An 18346-nucleotide genomic window follows, 5' to 3' on the forward strand; every position below is an offset into this window, starting at 1 on the left:
GGTGCCATTCGATAAGGCGCCTTCGAGACTGGTGCAGTTCCCGGTACGAGGTCGATGGTAAATTCCACTTCCCTGTCTGGCGGCATTTCCGTGAGGTCATCTGGGAACACATCGAGAAATTCACGCACCACCGGGATTTGATTTAGTTCAGGTTCTTCCATTCCCGCTTCTTGCATCAAACAGAGGTACACTTCACACCCCTTGCGAGCGTACTTCATCAGCCTCTGCATCGTCATCAACCTTGGTTCAGGTTCCTTTTTCATTCCTCGATAGGATATCCTCCTCCCCTTCGGTCCTCGCAGGACAACCTTTCGCTCACTACATACTATCTGGGCTTTATGTTTATCCAACCAGTCCATTCCTAGTATCACATCAAGACCCTCTAGATCGAAACGAATGAGGTTTCCGGGACAGTTGGTTCCCGCTATTTCTATTGTGATATTATCATATCCCTCCTTACAGGCTACTACTATTCCCGAGGCAGTTCTTACATTCAAATCTAACTCAATAGTAGGCCTTAACTTTAATCTATCCGCAAAAGTAGATGATATAAACAAATTGGTAGCTCCAATATCGAACAATACTAAGCCAGGTACTGAGTTAATAGGAAATGTACCGGTAACAACGTCGCTAGCCTGAGCTTGCTTGCTATTAACGACGTAGATCTTGCCTTGGTTTGCTGTGCTGCTTTCTCCCACGGGTGCTTTCCCTTTGTTGGTGGGATTTAGGGCTGCGTTAGCCGGCCTCCCCCGGTTTCCCTGCTGAGAGTTGCCTCCTCCATTTCTTGTCTCCGCGGGCCTCTGGTTGGTGTTCCCACCGAATCCTCCTCTTTGATTGTTTTTCTGCGAGGGGTCCCGATAATTGTCCATCCTAGTTTGGCACTCGTAGTACTTGTGCCCCAAGAACCCGCACTTAAAGCATCTTATCTTCTCCCCTTGGCAATTTTCACCGAGGTGATCTCGTCCACACCTCCGGCAAGTCGAACTTCTCCTCTGATTCATTCTTCCCTTCCTTTCCCCTTGCATCGGATTAAATCTTCCCTGGTTGGCTTTCTTGTTCTCCTGCTTGAACTTCCCCTGTTTGTCATCGACCTTCCTCTTATTCTTGCTGTAGACCTCCTGTTGATCCAGGTACACTTGGTAGTGGTAAGATGCTCTGTCATATGCCTCCTTGAGCGTAGTGCACATAAATGGTGCAATCGCCCCTCTCACAGCCCAATCCAGTCCACGCACAAATCTCCTCGCCTTGCTGGCTTCGTCAGGCACGATGTTCTGAGCAAACCTCACCAGCTCCACGTACTGATCATAATAGGCCTGCACCATTGCTCCCTTTTGTTTCAATCGCAGGAATTCCTCACACTTGATTCCCTTGATCCTTTCTGTATAGAATTGTCCTCTCAATTCTTCCTTGAACTCCTCCCAGCCACAGCCTGGGTCTTGCAGCAAGTCGGGTCCAGCAGTTGACCACCAGTTGTCTGCCGCCTTTGTCAGATAATACACGGTAGAGGATACTCGCTGATTTGCAGGGCAGTTGACTGCATCGAGCAGCTTGTCAAATGTCCTAATCCATTCTTCCAAGATCACCGGGTCTTCTTCACCCGCATAGTATGGTGGCTGCCTGCTTGCTATGGCCTCTGCAAAATCAACTCGTGGCTGCCTGTTATTTTGATTCTGGACTTGTTGAGCCATCATAAATCCCGCCATCTGTTCCATTGCAAGAGCCATACGGTCCATTGCTGATACCTCGTCGCCCTGACCGACAGATATATTTTGTCTAGGCGGCATCTTCACCAAACGACAGTTTCAAGTTAGTTCTTGAAGCATAAAAGCTCTTAAGGAGTTAGCTAGCTACGCAGTTAGTATAGCAGCTACCCAAGTACTATCCAGCAATTCCTAACATTCACTTCGCCATACTCATCAACCAGATATCCCAACTATGGCATAACAGTTAGGAATGTACTATACTATCATGCTTACTCACAACAATTATAAGCAATGATTAACGCACGTAAAGATGCACAAACATTAATCAAAGCATTCTAGAATCGAGAGATTTCACGAAATACAGATGATGAGGTACCCCCTTTTGATGCTGCCTGGTCTCCAGCTCCGCTCCAGAACTCACACTTAGGCTTAGTCTTAGAAAACTTAGGCTGACTCAAACTTGGACTTTGAAAATCGAATTATCCGAATTTCAATCCTAGACTTACAACGAGGCCACACAACCTAGGCTTCGACCTAATTCCCGAAGGTTCAACCTAGGCTCTGATACCACTTTGTAACACCCCGGACCTACTTTCCCGTACATCCGAGGCATTACCGCCACACCTAGAGAGAGAGAGTTCTATCATTCCGCGATAAACCTCACTCTAGGTGCACAGGCTAAAGGAACTATTCTCATCACAACAATCACTCAACAGATACTTAACACTTTCGTACATGCCAACTGGTGAAGCTTCATTAAGCAAAGTATATAATCTTGCAAAAATACATACACAAGATTGCCCCTCGGGCCAAAATACTAACAAGGTTCAACCTAGACGCAACTGGTCATGCCTAGCCAGGCTACAAAATATATGTACACCAAAAAAATTCCCAAAGACTCCTAAAGATCCGACGTCTAGTCAAGCATGCGGTACACGGGGCCGGTGAACTCTCCCCAGACTAGGTGCCACTCCCCCTCATACCAGGTAATGTGGTCCAAAAATGAGAGGTGGTCATCACCATCGACCACTCGTCCCAGCAATCCCCAGGGCTAGGGTCCTAGGGGTAAGGATAGTGCACGATGAACTCCAGGGGATCGCTACCATCTAACGGCTCTATGGGGTAAAAGCCGTACGCAGCCTGGACCTCGTCCATGACTGGGCAAGAGACAAAAGGTACCGACGGAGCCATAGGAGTATCTGGGTTCGTGGGAGCCTCGGGAGCATAACCAGGTGCATACGGGTCTTCTCCCTCCATCATCTGTATGTAGTCATCATAATCCATACCCTGACAAACGTACTCCGGTGAACTTTCGGAGTTCACCGGGCTGCAGGAGCTAACGCTAGACTGCATCTGATAGGAACACAGTGAAGTGTAGTTAGCACGACGACTAAGTAAGGATATCCATGGGTTATTCAAAACTAAATAAAGGTTTAGTAAAAAAATTGTTACATAGAAAACCCTATACCTTACTCATCTGCGAGATTCTACCTGCAACAGTTATAAATAGCAATTTGCATACATTATGAGCAAAGTTCAACAACGTCTCATAACATTTTCCCTCTTGGCAAGGTCATTTGATATTCATTTACACATTCAACAATATATTGCTAAACAATTAAGCATACTAGTAATTAGTGTAACACATAAATCACATATCTTGCTTGTGATCACTTAGTAGAAGTCGTTCCCTCATAATGAGATTCTCATCACTTTTCACTTCTCAAGAAGAGAGATCACCCACAACCTTTGGGTACTTAAAACTCGTTACATCCCTCTTCCCCGTAGTACGGAGTAACTACATTCACATTTCAAAATTCCTCTTAGTCCTAGATAGAAAGTGTGAGGCCTTTGGAGTCCTTTCTCCACTTTTGACCACTTGGATCGTTGAACTCGGTTTCAGTGGTCATCGCCCGGTCTAATACTGATCCCCTGGACTTATAGGAGCGTTGGAATGATTCCTAGCTAGCCTCACTAGGTTCATAAGAACGACACCTACCCGAACATAGAGTGACTATACTTAAGTGTGCACACCCCCGTAGGAGTACCTTTTCCTTCCGGGTGATATATTACTCGGCGAATATACTTCGCCCACAGTATGATTGATCATACACATAATTACCATGCGGAATAGGCACTTTAAGCTCATCTTTATTCCGTGGTTAACAAGATCCTTCACCACTTTACTAGAACTAAGGTTTGAAAACATTTCTCTATTCCTTTCCCTTTCTTACTTTGAAAATAGTTTGGACATACTTGGGTCAATCCCAATACTCGGAAATTAATTCTCCTTTAGCCCAATTCAAAAATTCTCCTTTTCTTTTTCAAAACATTTGGATGATCCACAAACATCCTTTCACAAAAGTAATTCAAGTGTAACTACTCTACACTTTCATCTCCACATTTATCACATAAGTCTCACATTTGACACATACATCTCAACGCATATAACATATACATTTCCCAACTTCAACATATGCATAACACATAACATATATTTATTCTTCTCACTAACCACATATATAATTGCGGTTTATACATACTATATACTATACACAAAGGTGTCATTTTATCACGTTTGTATACATAATACAACCTTTTATTAATACATACATACCCATATATGTACATATACATAATACACTTATATAAATTATATATATATATATATATATATATATATATATATATATATATATATNTATAATCTTGCAAAAATACATACACAAGATTGCCCCTCGGGCCAAAATACTAACAAGGTTCAACCTAGACGCAACTGGTCATGCCTAGCCAGGCTACAAAATATATGTACACCAAAAAAATTCCCAAAGACTCCTAAAGATCCGACGTCTAGTCAAGCATGCGGTACACGGGGCCGGTGAACTCTCCCCAGACTAGGTGCCACTCCCCCTCATACCAGGTAATGTGGTCCAAAAATGAGAGGTGGTCATCACCATCGACCACTCGTCCCAGCAATCCCCAGGGCTAGGGTCCTAGGGGTAAGGATAGTGCACGATGAACTCCAGGGGATCGCTACCATCTAACGGCTCTATGGGGTAAAAGCCGTACGCAGCCTGGACCTCGTCCATGACTGGGCAAGAGACAAAAGGTACCGACGGAGCCATAGGAGTATCTGGGTTCGTGGGAGCCTCGGGAGCATAACCAGGTGCATACGGGTCTTCTCCCTCCATCATCTGTATGTAGTCATCATAATCCATACCCTGACAAACGTACTCCGGTGAACTTTCGGAGTTCACCGGGCTGCAGGAGCTAACGCTAGACTGCATCTGATAGGAACACAGTGAAGTGTAGTTAGCACGACGACTAAGTAAGGATATCCATGGGTTATTCAAAACTAAATAAAGGTTTAGTAAAAAAATTGTTACATAGAAAACCCTATACCTTACTCATCTGCGAGATTCTACCTGCAACAGTTATAAATAGCAATTTGCATACATTATGAGCAAAGTTCAACAACGTCTCATAACATTTTCCCTCTTGGCAAGGTCATTTGATATTCATTTACACATTCAACAATATATTGCTAAACAATTAAGCATACTAGTAATTAGTGTAACACATAAATCACATATCTTGCTTGTGATCACTTAGTAGAAGTCGTTCCCTCATAATGAGATTCTCATCACTTTTCACTTCTCAAGAAGAGAGATCACCCACAACCTTTGGGTACTTAAAACTCGTTACATCCCTCTTCCCCGTAGTACGGAGTAACTACATTCACATTTCAAAATTCCTCTTAGTCCTAGATAGAAAGTGTGAGGCCTTTGGAGTCCTTTCTCCACTTTTGACCACTTGGATCGTTGAACTCGGTTTCAGTGGTCATCGCCCGGTCTAATACTGATCCCCTGGACTTATAGGAGCGTTGGAATGATTCCTAGCTAGCCTCACTAGGTTCATAAGAACGACACCTACCCGAACATAGAGTGACTATACTTAAGTGTGCACACCCCCGTAGGAGTACCTTTTCCTTCCGGGTGATATATTACTCGGCGAATATACTTCGCCCACAGTATGATTGATCATACACATAATTACCATGCGGAATAGGCACTTTAAGCTCATCTTTATTCCGTGGTTAACAAGATCCTTCACCACTTTACTAGAACTAAGGTTTGAAAACATTTCTCTATTCCTTTCCCTTTCTTACTTTGAAAATAGTTTGGACATACTTGGGTCAATCCCAATACTCGGAAATTAATTCTCCTTTAGCCCAATTCAAAAATTCTCCTTTTCTTTTTCAAAACATTTGGATGATCCACAAACATCCTTTCACAAAAGTAATTCAAGTGTAACTACTCTACACTTTCATCTCCACATTTATCACATAAGTCTCACATTTGACACATACATCTCAACGCATATAACATATACATTTCCCAACTTCAACATATGCATAACACATAACATATATTTATTCTTCTCACTAACCACATATATAATTGCGGTTTATACATACTATATACTATACACAAAGGTGTCATTTTATCACGTTTGTATACATAATACAACCTTTTATTAATACATACATACCCATATATGTACATATACATAATACACTTATATAAATTATATATATATATATATATATATATATATTATACTACACGTATATAATACATATATATATATATCTAATAGTTATATATATATATATATATTACACATACTTAGATACTTATTATATGTACATATATATATATAACTTAATTACACACACAGTACACGTGTATATGTACATATATACTCATACAGTTTCATATATATATATATATATATATATAAGCATAAACACATATATACATATACTACACTACATTTGCCCATAAAATGTGTACATAATATTTATAATTAAGTATATACTTTGCACTACACATACTTACATACTACATGTATTTACATAATTCTTATAAATCTAGGTACATAATAGTTATAATATATATATATACATCACACGTACATATGCATTCTATATATATATATATATATATGAACACAAAGCATATTAATATGTATATATATCTTGTACCATACGTACATATACTCGAGTGTGTACACAATTTATATATACATATACATTCATCATATACCCAAAAACTTCACCTAGAGTCCATTATATTTCAACCAACTATCAATTATCTAGTTTTAAACAACCTCAAGCAATTAAAGGGATTCCTTACCTCAACCGGGTTTCAAAATTTGTAGGAGACCTTTGTGGATGATTTTCCCCCAATTCACCTTAAAACCCTAGAATTCCATCAACCACATAACACATGATTTTAAGAAATTTAAACTTAGATTCATGTTCTAGGATGAAAAATAAAGCTATCTACCGAATAAAATTGGAGTTTTACCGAATATCTTGAGATCTATGAAGAAATGTTAGCTATAGAGTCTTGAAGGTTGATGAAGATGATGAAGAATCCTCTCACTCTTTCTCTCCCCTTTTTTTTCGGCAACCACAAGGAAAAAGGAAAAAAAATTGCCTTATAACTACTCCACTCTTAGTTGACTAGTCCAAGCTTATGTGATAAGATCTAACTTAAATTGGAATAAAATAATCTAAAATATCTTAACTTAGACTGCTTGGGATTAAATCAGATGAATCCTTGGTAGAAACTAATTCAATTCAAATAATTCTCGAGCCCAAAAATTTATTCCAGTCTAGAACTCAAAATTNATATATATATATATATATATATATATATATATATATATATTACACATACTTAGATACTTATTATATGTACATATATATATATAACTTAATTACACACACAGTACACGTGTATATGTACATATATACTCATACAGTTTCATATATATATATATATATATATATAAGCATAAACACATATATACATATACTACACTACATTTGCCCATAAAATGTGTACATAATATTTATAATTAAGTATATACTTTGCACTACACATACTTACATACTACATGTATTTACATAATTCTTATAAATCTAGGTACATAATAGTTATAATATATATATATACATCACACGTACATATGCATTCTATATATATATATATATATATGAACACAAAGCATATTAATATGTATATATATCTTGTACCATACGTACATATACTCGAGTGTGTACACAATTTATATATACATATACATTCATCATATACCCAAAAACTTCACCTAGAGTCCATTATATTTCAACCAACTATCAATTATCTAGTTTTAAACAACCTCAAGCAATTAAAGGGATTCCTTACCTCAACCGGGTTTCAAAATTTGTAGGAGACCTTTGTGGATGATTTTCCCCCAATTCACCTTAAAACCCTAGAATTCCATCAACCACATAACACATGATTTTAAGAAATTTAAACTTAGATTCATGTTCTAGGATGAAAAATAAAGCTATCTACCGAATAAAATTGGAGTTTTACCGAATATCTTGAGATCTATGAAGAAATGTTAGCTATAGAGTCTTGAAGGTTGATGAAGATGATGAAGAATCCTCTCACTCTTTCTCTCCCCTTTTTTTTCGGCAACCACAAGGAAAAAGGAAAAAAAATTGCCTTATAACTACTCCACTCTTAGTTGACTAGTCCAAGCTTATGTGATAAGATCTAACTTAAATTGGAATAAAATAATCTAAAATATCTTAACTTAGACTGCTTGGGATTAAATCAGATGAATCCTTGGTAGAAACTAATTCAATTCAAATAATTCTCGAGCCCAAAAATTTATTCCAGTCTAGAACTCAAAATTGGGCCAGGTTCGGTACACCGCGAAATTTCGCGATGTACGATCACAAATAATTTTTAGCTGCTATGGGCTAATCTAATTAAATAGGAAATTCCAGAATAATAGTATGCTGTCTAAAAATCCATTTCCTAGGACAATCGGGTCCGAACAAAATTCCTAAAATTTTTACGGTTCGTGACCGGGACGTACGATCGCAGCTTATTACTAACTGTCCTTACTTATAATAATTCTTTTGAGACATCGGGAGGTCATCTCATGAATGTTATAGCCTAAAGAAATATTTTTAGAACCTTAATTTTACCGAAATAGGTGAGGGGTTACACTTTCACTCAGGAGGACTTGCTCCACCAGCCGAGGAACCCTACTGGCCAGATCAGGACTTGGTGCCGAGGCAAACACCTCCTCCCTCTCTTGACAACACAGGAGATGATGCCTGGAACGACATACAAGGATGGTATCAGTAGAATTTCGCTCCAAACCAGCCGGCAAATGAGGACTTTGACGAAGACTATCTCCAATATCTTGAGAAGATGCTCGTGCCAGACGCCATCTCTGATCAGTCCTCGGTGCTTGAATATCAGCCTGGCTATGGACCAATGGCCCCATCTTGGAAACCCAATGTTGCCCCTAGCGCTCCACCTGCTCCGAGCCCTCCTACAACGGAGAGTAGTCAAGGCCAGAGCCTTATGTCTACTGCTAATAGTAGACAAGCAAGGAACAAGGGCAAGGGCAAAGCAAGGAAGTAGTTGTAATTCCTTGTAAATGAAAAAGGGTTGGGTTGGTTGTTCTAGCATGTTATCTTGGCTGTCTTTTGTTATCCCTGAATGAATCTATCTTTCTTTTAAGTGGTTTGTCTCGTTTTTCCGAATCCTTCCATCTTACCGAAGTGTGACATACTCTAAAAGGTCTGAAATACTGCCGAGGAATACTTACATGTGTCATAATACCGAAGACTGTTATAGCACAAAGCATTTGGTACTAACCGAACTCATAGTGACCGAAGGTTTAAGCTACCGAGTTCTTAACTCTTAAGTCCCTATGCACCACACTGTTACTAAATCTCAAGGGAACCGGAGGATTAAGAGTAAATCTTGTTGAACAAGTTTCTCGGAGATACCCACTTATGACCGTTTAAAACTGAGAACGTGGGATCGTGACAGTACACGTGTCAACGCTCAATTTGCTGATGGTGTTGAAGCATGCGCTCCACCTTCTCTGAACCGTCAGACATGAAAGGACGGTCTATCAAGATGTGATGGTAATAAGTAACTTTCTCTCTCCTCATTAATTGTCTATTATCATCTTATGGGCAAAACACCCCTTTTCAGCACAAACCTCGACCATGGTCTCATACCATTTATGCCCTCTCATCAAATGGCATTTAAGGTTTTTTTTTGTCTTATGCCCATAAATTCACCCCTTTTTCACCTGGTGACCCGACTCACCCGATCCACCAATACCTTTCATATATAACCGTTTCTATCTTTCACCCTTTAACCTTTTACCCTCTAAAAATTCTTCTACCCCGCTAAAACCCTAACTCTCTCCCAAAAACATCAACTCTCAGTTACCATGTCATCATCAAGTTCAAGTTCGTCGTCCGGGAGTTCAAGCTCCTCCTCCGATGAGGTTTCTGGAACTCATGCCCCACCTCCAAAACCTTCATCCTCGCCAGAAAAGACCCAGTCTGCCCAACATAAACCCTTTGTGCCTCCAAGGATTATCACTCGTCCGTGTGAGGATGTTGAGGTTTTCAGATTCTTCTTCGCCACTGCTAAAGGCCAAAAGACGAAAACATGTATGGTCAAGGCCAGATAGATGCTAGATGTCAAGGGTTTCCTTGAAAAGGTGCTTGACAAGAAGTTTGGAGATCACGTAGTTCAATGTCTAAAGGACGGTAATCTCTACAAGTTCGTTACTTTTAAACACAATGCTTGGGATCCTATTGATGTTACCCAGTTTTACATTAATGCTGAGGTGCATACTGTAAATGGCATACATGAAATTCACTCAGTAGTTCATGGTATTGAGGTTGTTGTTACTCATGAAGATATACAGAAAGTTTTTGATTTTCCCATTTGTGGAGACGGTTTCCACCTAGATTGTTCTGGAAAGGAATATAGTAAGAAAAGAATGTGGAAAAAGATGAAAGGCTATTCACAACCAAAATCTGTCCCATCCATTTTAAAGAAGAAAATGTTGAAATTGGATTATGAATTTACAGTGGATATTCTGAATAAGGTTGTTGAAAGCAAGCAATCCGGCACCGACGAGATTTCTGATAAGAAGATGCGGATGCTTTGTGCACTTTTGGAGAACTACTCTGTTGATTGGTGGAAGGTCATATTTGCTCTCTTAGTTGAAAATGTTCAAACGGGTGTTGATCCTACATCCGGATGGATAGTCAAAGTTCTTGGATATGGGTTCATGATCACTGCCATTCTGAAGGATAAGAAGGTGAAGTTCCGCACTGGGACAACCTCTCATCGAACTCATTATCACATGACCTCAAATCCTCCAAATTATCTCAAAAGGAAGGCAGAAGAATTGGAAGCTGCCTTAAAGAAAGAACAGAAGAAACAAAACTCTAAGTCGTCAAAAAGCTCAGTTGGACAGGGGGAAACTGAAGTAGCCAAAGGGCATGGCTCGGAAGGCTCCACACACCAGCCAAAGCCACAACCCGAGCCATCAAAACCAAAAGTCTCCAAACATACTGAATCCTCAAAACACACCGAGTCAGTATTTGAGGAAAAGACAGATAAACCTTTCAAAAAGCGCAAGGCAGGAGATTTGGAAGCTGCCCAGAGAAAGAAGTCAAAGAAACACAAATCCAAACTATCTAAGGGCTCGACTGAGAAGGAATGTACCGAAATCTCTTAAAGTCACAAGTCTGATAGATCAAAAGGGGAGAAAGCCGAATCCTCACATGAGGAAGAGGCTAAGGCATCAAAGGAAGTGACGAAGAAGCGGAAGGCGAAACAACTTAAACGTCCGAAAAAGAAGCAGAGGAAAGATCGGACTGAAGAAGTTGAAGCGGCACATGAGCCACAGTCAGCTGCTGTCTTACCAGCAGAAGAGGAACCGAGGGATGCTCAAATTGAAGATTGTCACCGAGTTCTTCCCACACCTCTTGATCTCTCCAAAGAAGACAGTGATGAGGAAGATCAAATGCCTCTCACTAGGCTAATAAAACCAAAACCTCATCAATCCGAATTGATCTCTGCACAACCTGCTTCTGAGTTGGTTCCACCTCACGAACCTTTAACTGCTGAAATGGAAAGTCCCGTTGCTCCCATGTCCAGCGCACAACATCTGGCAATCACTTTGCCATGTAGTACAAATGAGTCAGATTCCGAATTCACAATGATAGAGGATGACTCTGAGGGGGAAGATGTTGATGTCTCTTATCAATCCTATCGACCGATGTTAGAGACAGTTCGAAGACAAATAACAGAACACTTGTCCCCTCTCATAGCTCATATCATGCTTAATCTTGATTATGTTCACAGACACATCTACCTGCAATGGCCACAAGTATCTACTGTTCGGATTGAGGAGATCACATCTGCAACAACTGAATCTGAAATACCCGAATCATTTCAGCAGCTCACTCTCCATCCCGATCATATTTCTCAACAAATCAATGCCGATGAAGCCTTGGCTCAACAGTTGGCATATGAGGAATCTGATGATGACATGCCTCCTGCCGAAGCATTCACTGCCTTACCATCTCATGAAGAGATATTAAGACAAGAACTCGCTCGCATTTATAATTGGCAGAGATGGCGAATGTCAAGTCTTCGAGTTATTGCAAGTACAATCAATAAAATGGCCGAAGAAGAAGAATGGGCACTAGATTGGATCGGCACACGATTTGTTTTTGACGCCACAAGGCCTGATGAAATTGAAAGAGTTTTTGCTGAAAAACTACAAGGAAGAACAACTCGGTTTGGCAAATCTGTCGATGTAAACGTTGGCTACCGAACACCTCGGGAACGCCTAATGATCGAAGACATGCAGATTGCTAGGATTCACAATATCTCTCGTGCACAAACGGAGATACGGGAGCTCAGACCCAATATTGGACCAAGTCATCTTCCTGATGAAGAAGTAAATGATGATGAGGATTCGGATACTAAACCAAGTGAAGGATGTCGTGATCAAGACGATAGGAAAGATGATGATGATGACAATGACGATCCATCTGGGAACATATTTCCTCCTTCTCGTGCATCCCGAACCGTTATGAATCCAAATACAGGTGAACAGACTACTCACAATCATAATCAGTCTCAAACAGATGAGCCAAAGTCTGCACCCACCGAATCCTTAGAACCACAGATTATGCTAAATCCTAGTTCAGCCCGAGATGAAAACATGGAAGCATCTCGAGGTGCGAATCATGATGGGCTGCAAATCGTTGATGAAGAAATGATCCTGTCAGATCTTAATTTGGTTGATGTTGAGGTGGAAGTCTTTCCTGACTACACTTCGGATGGAAACCTGGAAGCATCCAAAAGTGCAAATCCCGAAAACTTACCCTCTCCAATCGACGAATCAAATGGATTGAAACTTGCTGAAGGACATGAACTTGTTTTAACTCAAGGTGAAAACATGGAAGCACCTTCCAAGGACAGTCATGGTCCATCTGCTGACGCATCCAAGAGCTCGGACTCTTCTGAGGTAATTGTTAATACCTCTTCTGCTTTCACTTCTCTGTTGAATGCCATATAGGGTTTAGCAAGGACTCAGGATGCTCAATTCAAGTCTCTTGATGAGTTCATCAATAAAATCAAGAAGGATATTCGAAGGCAGAAAAAGAAGTCCTCAAAATTCAACATCGATGAAAGGCTTACTGCTCTTGAGAAAAAGATTAACAATGCATTTTCTAAGAATCTCATTTCCCTTGGATCATTGAAGGACTCGGTAACAGAAATCACGACCATACAGCGTGATCTGGTTACGAAGCATGCCTTCATCAAGGAGCGTCTTGATCTATCTTGCTCCAAACTTGAATCTGTCAGTGGAAATCAGCACGCAACATCATCTCTTGTTTGTGAGTTCGAGTGGACTCTTAAAGAATTGCAAGTCTGCATCAATCGTCTGAGTAACAAGGTGGATATTCTCATCGAAGTTAATGATGCCAACAAGGGGGAAGAAATGAAAGGAACGCCTCACGGCACTTGTAAAGGAAAAGAAATTGTCCGAAGAAATGATGATCAGGACAATGATGATGTTTCACGAGAAATGAAGGCCATCCTGAATCTTAGGAAAACTCCATATCCTTCACCATCTCCGAAGAGAACGCAAAATAAACCTTCAGGTGGTGAACCGAGTTCTAAAAGACAGAAGAAACAAGGCAAAGAAATGAAGCAAATGACTCGAAGAGTAAATGGAGAGCCTATTGAGTATGTTCCATACAAAGAGGGATCTTAGTCTTATAGGAAAAACGAATCCTTAATAACTGGTGTTCATACCGAAGTCTTGAAGAATCCAACCGAGGAGTTGAAAGACCGAAGAATAGAAGATCTGAAGATATGAAGACTTGAAGAACCGAAGACTAAGATCGCAGGTCAAAAAATGGAAGGGCCAAGCTTTTATAACCGAGCAATCAAAAGTGTGATTGTCTCGAGGAGATTAAGAGAAATGATGAGGTCAATCATTCCCTCACACAACCAAGGCAAAGACATTCTCTGATAAGTTGTCTTATCTACTGCCTTGAGAATGGGTATAAACTGAATGTCAAATTGGGTCTTATGCAACGATCCCAATGAGCATTTAATGCTTGCCAACTTTTTGAGGAACAAAAGACAAACTGTCCTTACACAAAAGTGGACAAACGGCTAGAAAGTACTGACATTCTGAAAAAAATGAAAACATTACCCATTGGATATTACACACTGGACAATAGGTTTTGAATTTCATTTTCCCTCCAACGGATATGAAATTCCACCTATAAATACCCTTGTCCCATCTCACTTTGACAGGGTTGAAAAATGCGAAATACTGTCTAGCAAGAGAAAAACTTTCTGTGTGATAAGCTTACAAGTGATATTCAGATTTCATTGGAAATTCTTGTGTGATTAAGAAGATCATCAAGGCAACTAATCACAAGAATTTCAAGTTGAAGAATCATCACAACCTTTCAACCATCTCTACAAGTGAAGTAGAAAGAGGCGGAGTAAACTTACAACAAGGCTGCCGGGCTTAGTGATCAAAGGATCTTGTTGTAACGGAGTTTGTACTATTACGGGAAATATAGTGCAAACCTTCACGAGTTGTGAAGAAGAGTGGAGTAGGCTTCGTTAACAGCCGAACCACTATAAAAATCTCTCTCTCTCTCTTTTATTTATTCTTACGTATTGCATTGCATATATCACTCAAACTAATATCTTTTACAAGAAAATCCTAAGTGCAAAGTGAAGTTAAAACTTGATATAATCTTTCCGCTGCATTAACTCTTCTAAAGAAAAAGTTTTCAAAATCTCCTGTGAGTCTATTCAACCCCCCCTTCTAGACTCACATTGTTACCACCGGGACCAACAGGTTCAACACAAGACCATCAGGTCTTTTAATGATCTTAATCCCAAGGATTAAATCGGCCAAACCCATATCCTTCATGTCAAATCTTGCATTTAACATGTTTTTGGTAGACTTGATCATTCGATCATTACTACCAACGATGAGTATATCATCCACATATAAACAAAGAATGACGTAGCCATCTACCGTTTCCTTAACGTAGATACATTTGTCACTTTCGTTTATTTTAAACCCATTAGTTAACATCGAGTGGTCAAACTTCTCGTGTCATTGCTTAGGCGGTTGTTTCAAACCATAGAGCGATTTAACTAATTTACACACTTTCTTTTCTTGGCCTGGAACCACAAACCCTTCGGGTTGGTCCATATAGATTTCCTCATCTAACTCGCCATTTAAGAAAGCTGTTTTCATGTCCATTTGATGAACTTCCAAGTTCCGCAACGCGGCTATGGCAAGTATCATCCTAATGGAATTTCTTCTCATCACAGGAGAATACGTATCGAAGTAATCAAGGCCTTCTCGCTGCCTGTAACCCTTGATTACAAGTCGAGCCTTATACTTCTCGATGGAACCATTTGGTTTCATTTTCCTTTTAAAGATCCACTTGGATCCTAAAGGTTTACAACCTGGAGGAAGATCAACAAGTTCCCAAGTGTGATTCTGTAGGATAGAATCCACTTCACTTTTGATAGCTTCCTTCCACATAGGACCTTCCGTAGAAGTCACAGCTTCTCGATACGTCCTAGGTTTGTTCTCTATCAAACAAGATAGAAAATCTGGTTCGTTTTCTGTCAAACGAGTTAGAGTATTCGAATCATACTCTAACAAGTAAGGTAGAAAATCTGGACCATATGATTTTTCAACTCTCGCCCGTTTACTACGTCTCGGCTCGAGCTCGGGTATTTCCTCAGAATGCTCGCCATCATTGTCCATAGTAACATCCACCTCTCGAAGTGATGTACTCAGCCCGTCGACTTCTCGAAGTGTATCGATCTCTCGAAGAGTATCAATCTCTCGAAGTGTATTGACCTCTCGAAGTGACGTACTTGGTCTCTCACTAGACTTACAAGGAAATACATTTTCAAAGAAACATGCATTCCTTGATTCAATTATAGTGTTCTTATGTACGTCCAGATTATGGGACTCGAGTACTAAGAACCGATAAGCACTACTATTGTGTGCATATCCAATAAAGATACAATCCACCGTCTTTGGACCTATCTTTATTCTCTTTGGTGTTGGAACCAACACTTTGGCAAGACACCCCCCACTTTGAGGTACTGGTAAGAAGGTTTCCTACCTTTCCATAGCTCATAAGGGGTCTTATCGAGCTTCTTGTGAGGTACCTTATTCAAAAGGTAATTACTTGTCAAAATCGCCTCACCCCACATGCCTTGAGGTAGGCCCGAACTTATAAGCATCGCATTCATCATCTCTTTCAATGTGCGATTCTTACGTTCGGCAACACCATTCGATTGAGGTGCATAAGGTACAGTACGCTCGTGTACTATTCCAACACTTGCACAGAAGTCACCGATTAGTACTTCGTACTCACCACCTCTATCGCTTCTAACCTTTTTAATCTTTCGATTAAGTTGGTTTTCCATTTCATTCTTATAAAGAACGAATTTTTCCTTGGCTTCGTCTTTGCTCTTTAGCAAATACACATAGCAAAACCGTGTGCAGTCATCGATAAACGTGATAAAATATTTATTACCACCTCTTGTTTAAATCGATCTAAAATCGCACAAATCGCTATGTACCAATTCTAGTGGCTCAGTCTCCCTTTCAATCGATTTGAAGGGAGCTTTCGTTAATTTTGCCTCAACACAAATTTCGCATTTATTTGTATTAACTTGAAAATAAGGGATATGGTTCATGCTAATTAATCTACGGATAGAATTATAATTAACATGACCTAGTCTACCATGCCACAAATTGGAAGACTCAAGCAAGTAAACCGAATTAACTTTACTTTTATTGATAATAGGCATTACATTGAGCTTAAAAAGCCTGTCAGTTACATAACCTTTACCAACAAACATGCCTAACTTCGACAAAACTACTTTGTCCGATTCGAAGACCATCTTGAATCCATGCTTGTTCAACAACGAACCAGAAACAAGATTCTTCCTAAGGTCCGGAACATACAGCACATTGTTCAATGTCAGTTCCTTCACGGAAGTCATCTTCAGAATCACCTTGCCCACGCCCTCCACAGCGGACTGAGCAAAATTTCCCATGCAGACCTTCTCGCCCTCAACGGCCTCAAAGGTGCTGAACATCTCCCGGTTGCAGCATAAGTGCTTCGTTGCACCGGTGTCAATGAACCACTTGCGTGGGTTGGAGCCCACCAGGTTCACTTTCGTGACCATAGCCGAAAGGCTAATCTCGCCCACCTTTTGGCTCATGTCACCAACCACGTTGGCTTCAGAACGCTTGTTCTTCTTCTTTGGAGCCTTGCACTCCGTAGCCTTGTGGCCAATCTTGCCACAGTTGTAGCATTTCCCTTGGAACTTGCCTTTGGAAACGCCACCTTTCTGACCCAGCTTCTGCTTGCCCTTCTTGGCCTTCATGGAGCTCTGACCGTGCTCCACCACATTGGCCTTGGCACGTCCCACGAGAGGTCTGTGACACCCCAACTTTTCACAAGCTGAGATAGCTAAAACTTAACACAAAAGCTGCCCATCTCAACCATAAAACATAACATAGCGGAAGCGAATTAAAACCTAAGGGGTATCATGCCACATCTAGGTAAGAAACACGGCCTAGATGCACAGGCTAACCAAAAGAACTGAACGGTATAGACAATAAATCCTCAAACACTGTCAAAACATCCCAAGCTAAACAAGAGTATATAAAGTCTCATAGCGGCACACAGGCCCAAAGCATAAGTCTAAAACATCAACTACTAGTCTAAGCTATCTCATGTAGGTAAGCTCTAGCGCGCTCTCGCTTAGACTTTATTGCATACCTGTAAAACATACAAAGAACCATTAGCAAAAGACTGCTAAGCAACCACCAGTCACACCCGCAAGGAAGTATAGATATATATAAGTTTGTAAAAAGGTTTACACACCCATATAGAATATACACACCAACGAACTGTTCACGCTTAAAACCAGATACTCAACAACAACACATTGAAAGAATATATAAACCAAGACTTCTCATCAATTCCAACGTCCAACCGAATCACAAACTCAACCGAATACTCATAAGAAACAACCAAACTAGAATATATCCAAGAATAACCAATAATCAACAAGATACAATACAACTCAAGAGTCAACAAAGAACCAAACAGACCTCAACCCAAGGATAAGCACCAAAACCTCGACTTCCAA

General features: G+C 40.3%; 1 protein-coding gene across 1 annotated transcript; it reads left to right on the plus strand.

Annotated features, from left to right (window-relative positions):
• Positions 1–10274: 10274 nt before the first annotated feature.
• Positions 10275–13892, plus strand: LOC116033193. The gene is made up of 3 exons (XM_031275950.1): positions 10275–11319; positions 11362–13139; positions 13191–13892. The coding sequence occupies exons 1-3, from the start codon at positions 10275–10277 to the stop codon at positions 13890–13892; spliced, it is 3525 nt and encodes a 1174-aa protein (XP_031131810.1).
• Positions 13893–18346: the final 4454 nt, after the last annotated feature.

Source organism: Ipomoea triloba, chromosome 10, assembly GCF_003576645.1.
Source record: "Ipomoea triloba cultivar NCNSP0323 chromosome 10, ASM357664v1".
Taxonomy (NCBI): Eukaryota; Viridiplantae; Streptophyta; class Magnoliopsida; order Solanales; family Convolvulaceae; genus Ipomoea; species Ipomoea triloba.

What these genes read in the sequence shown, in the direction of transcription:
- LOC116033193 (XM_031275950.1), top strand. Translation starts at nt 10,275, where the DNA reads ATGCTAGATGTCAAGGGTTTCCTTGAAAAGGTGCTTGACAAGAAGTTT. An exon ending in GGGCTCGACTGAGAAGGAAT is followed by an intron (nt 11,320 to 11,361) that starts GTACCGAAATCT and finishes ATAGATCAAAAG; the next exon opens with GGGAGAAAGCCGAATCCTCA. An exon ending in AGAGCTCGGACTCTTCTGAG is followed by an intron (nt 13,140 to 13,190) that starts GTAATTGTTAAT and finishes AATGCCATATAG; the next exon opens with GGTTTAGCAAGGACTCAGGA.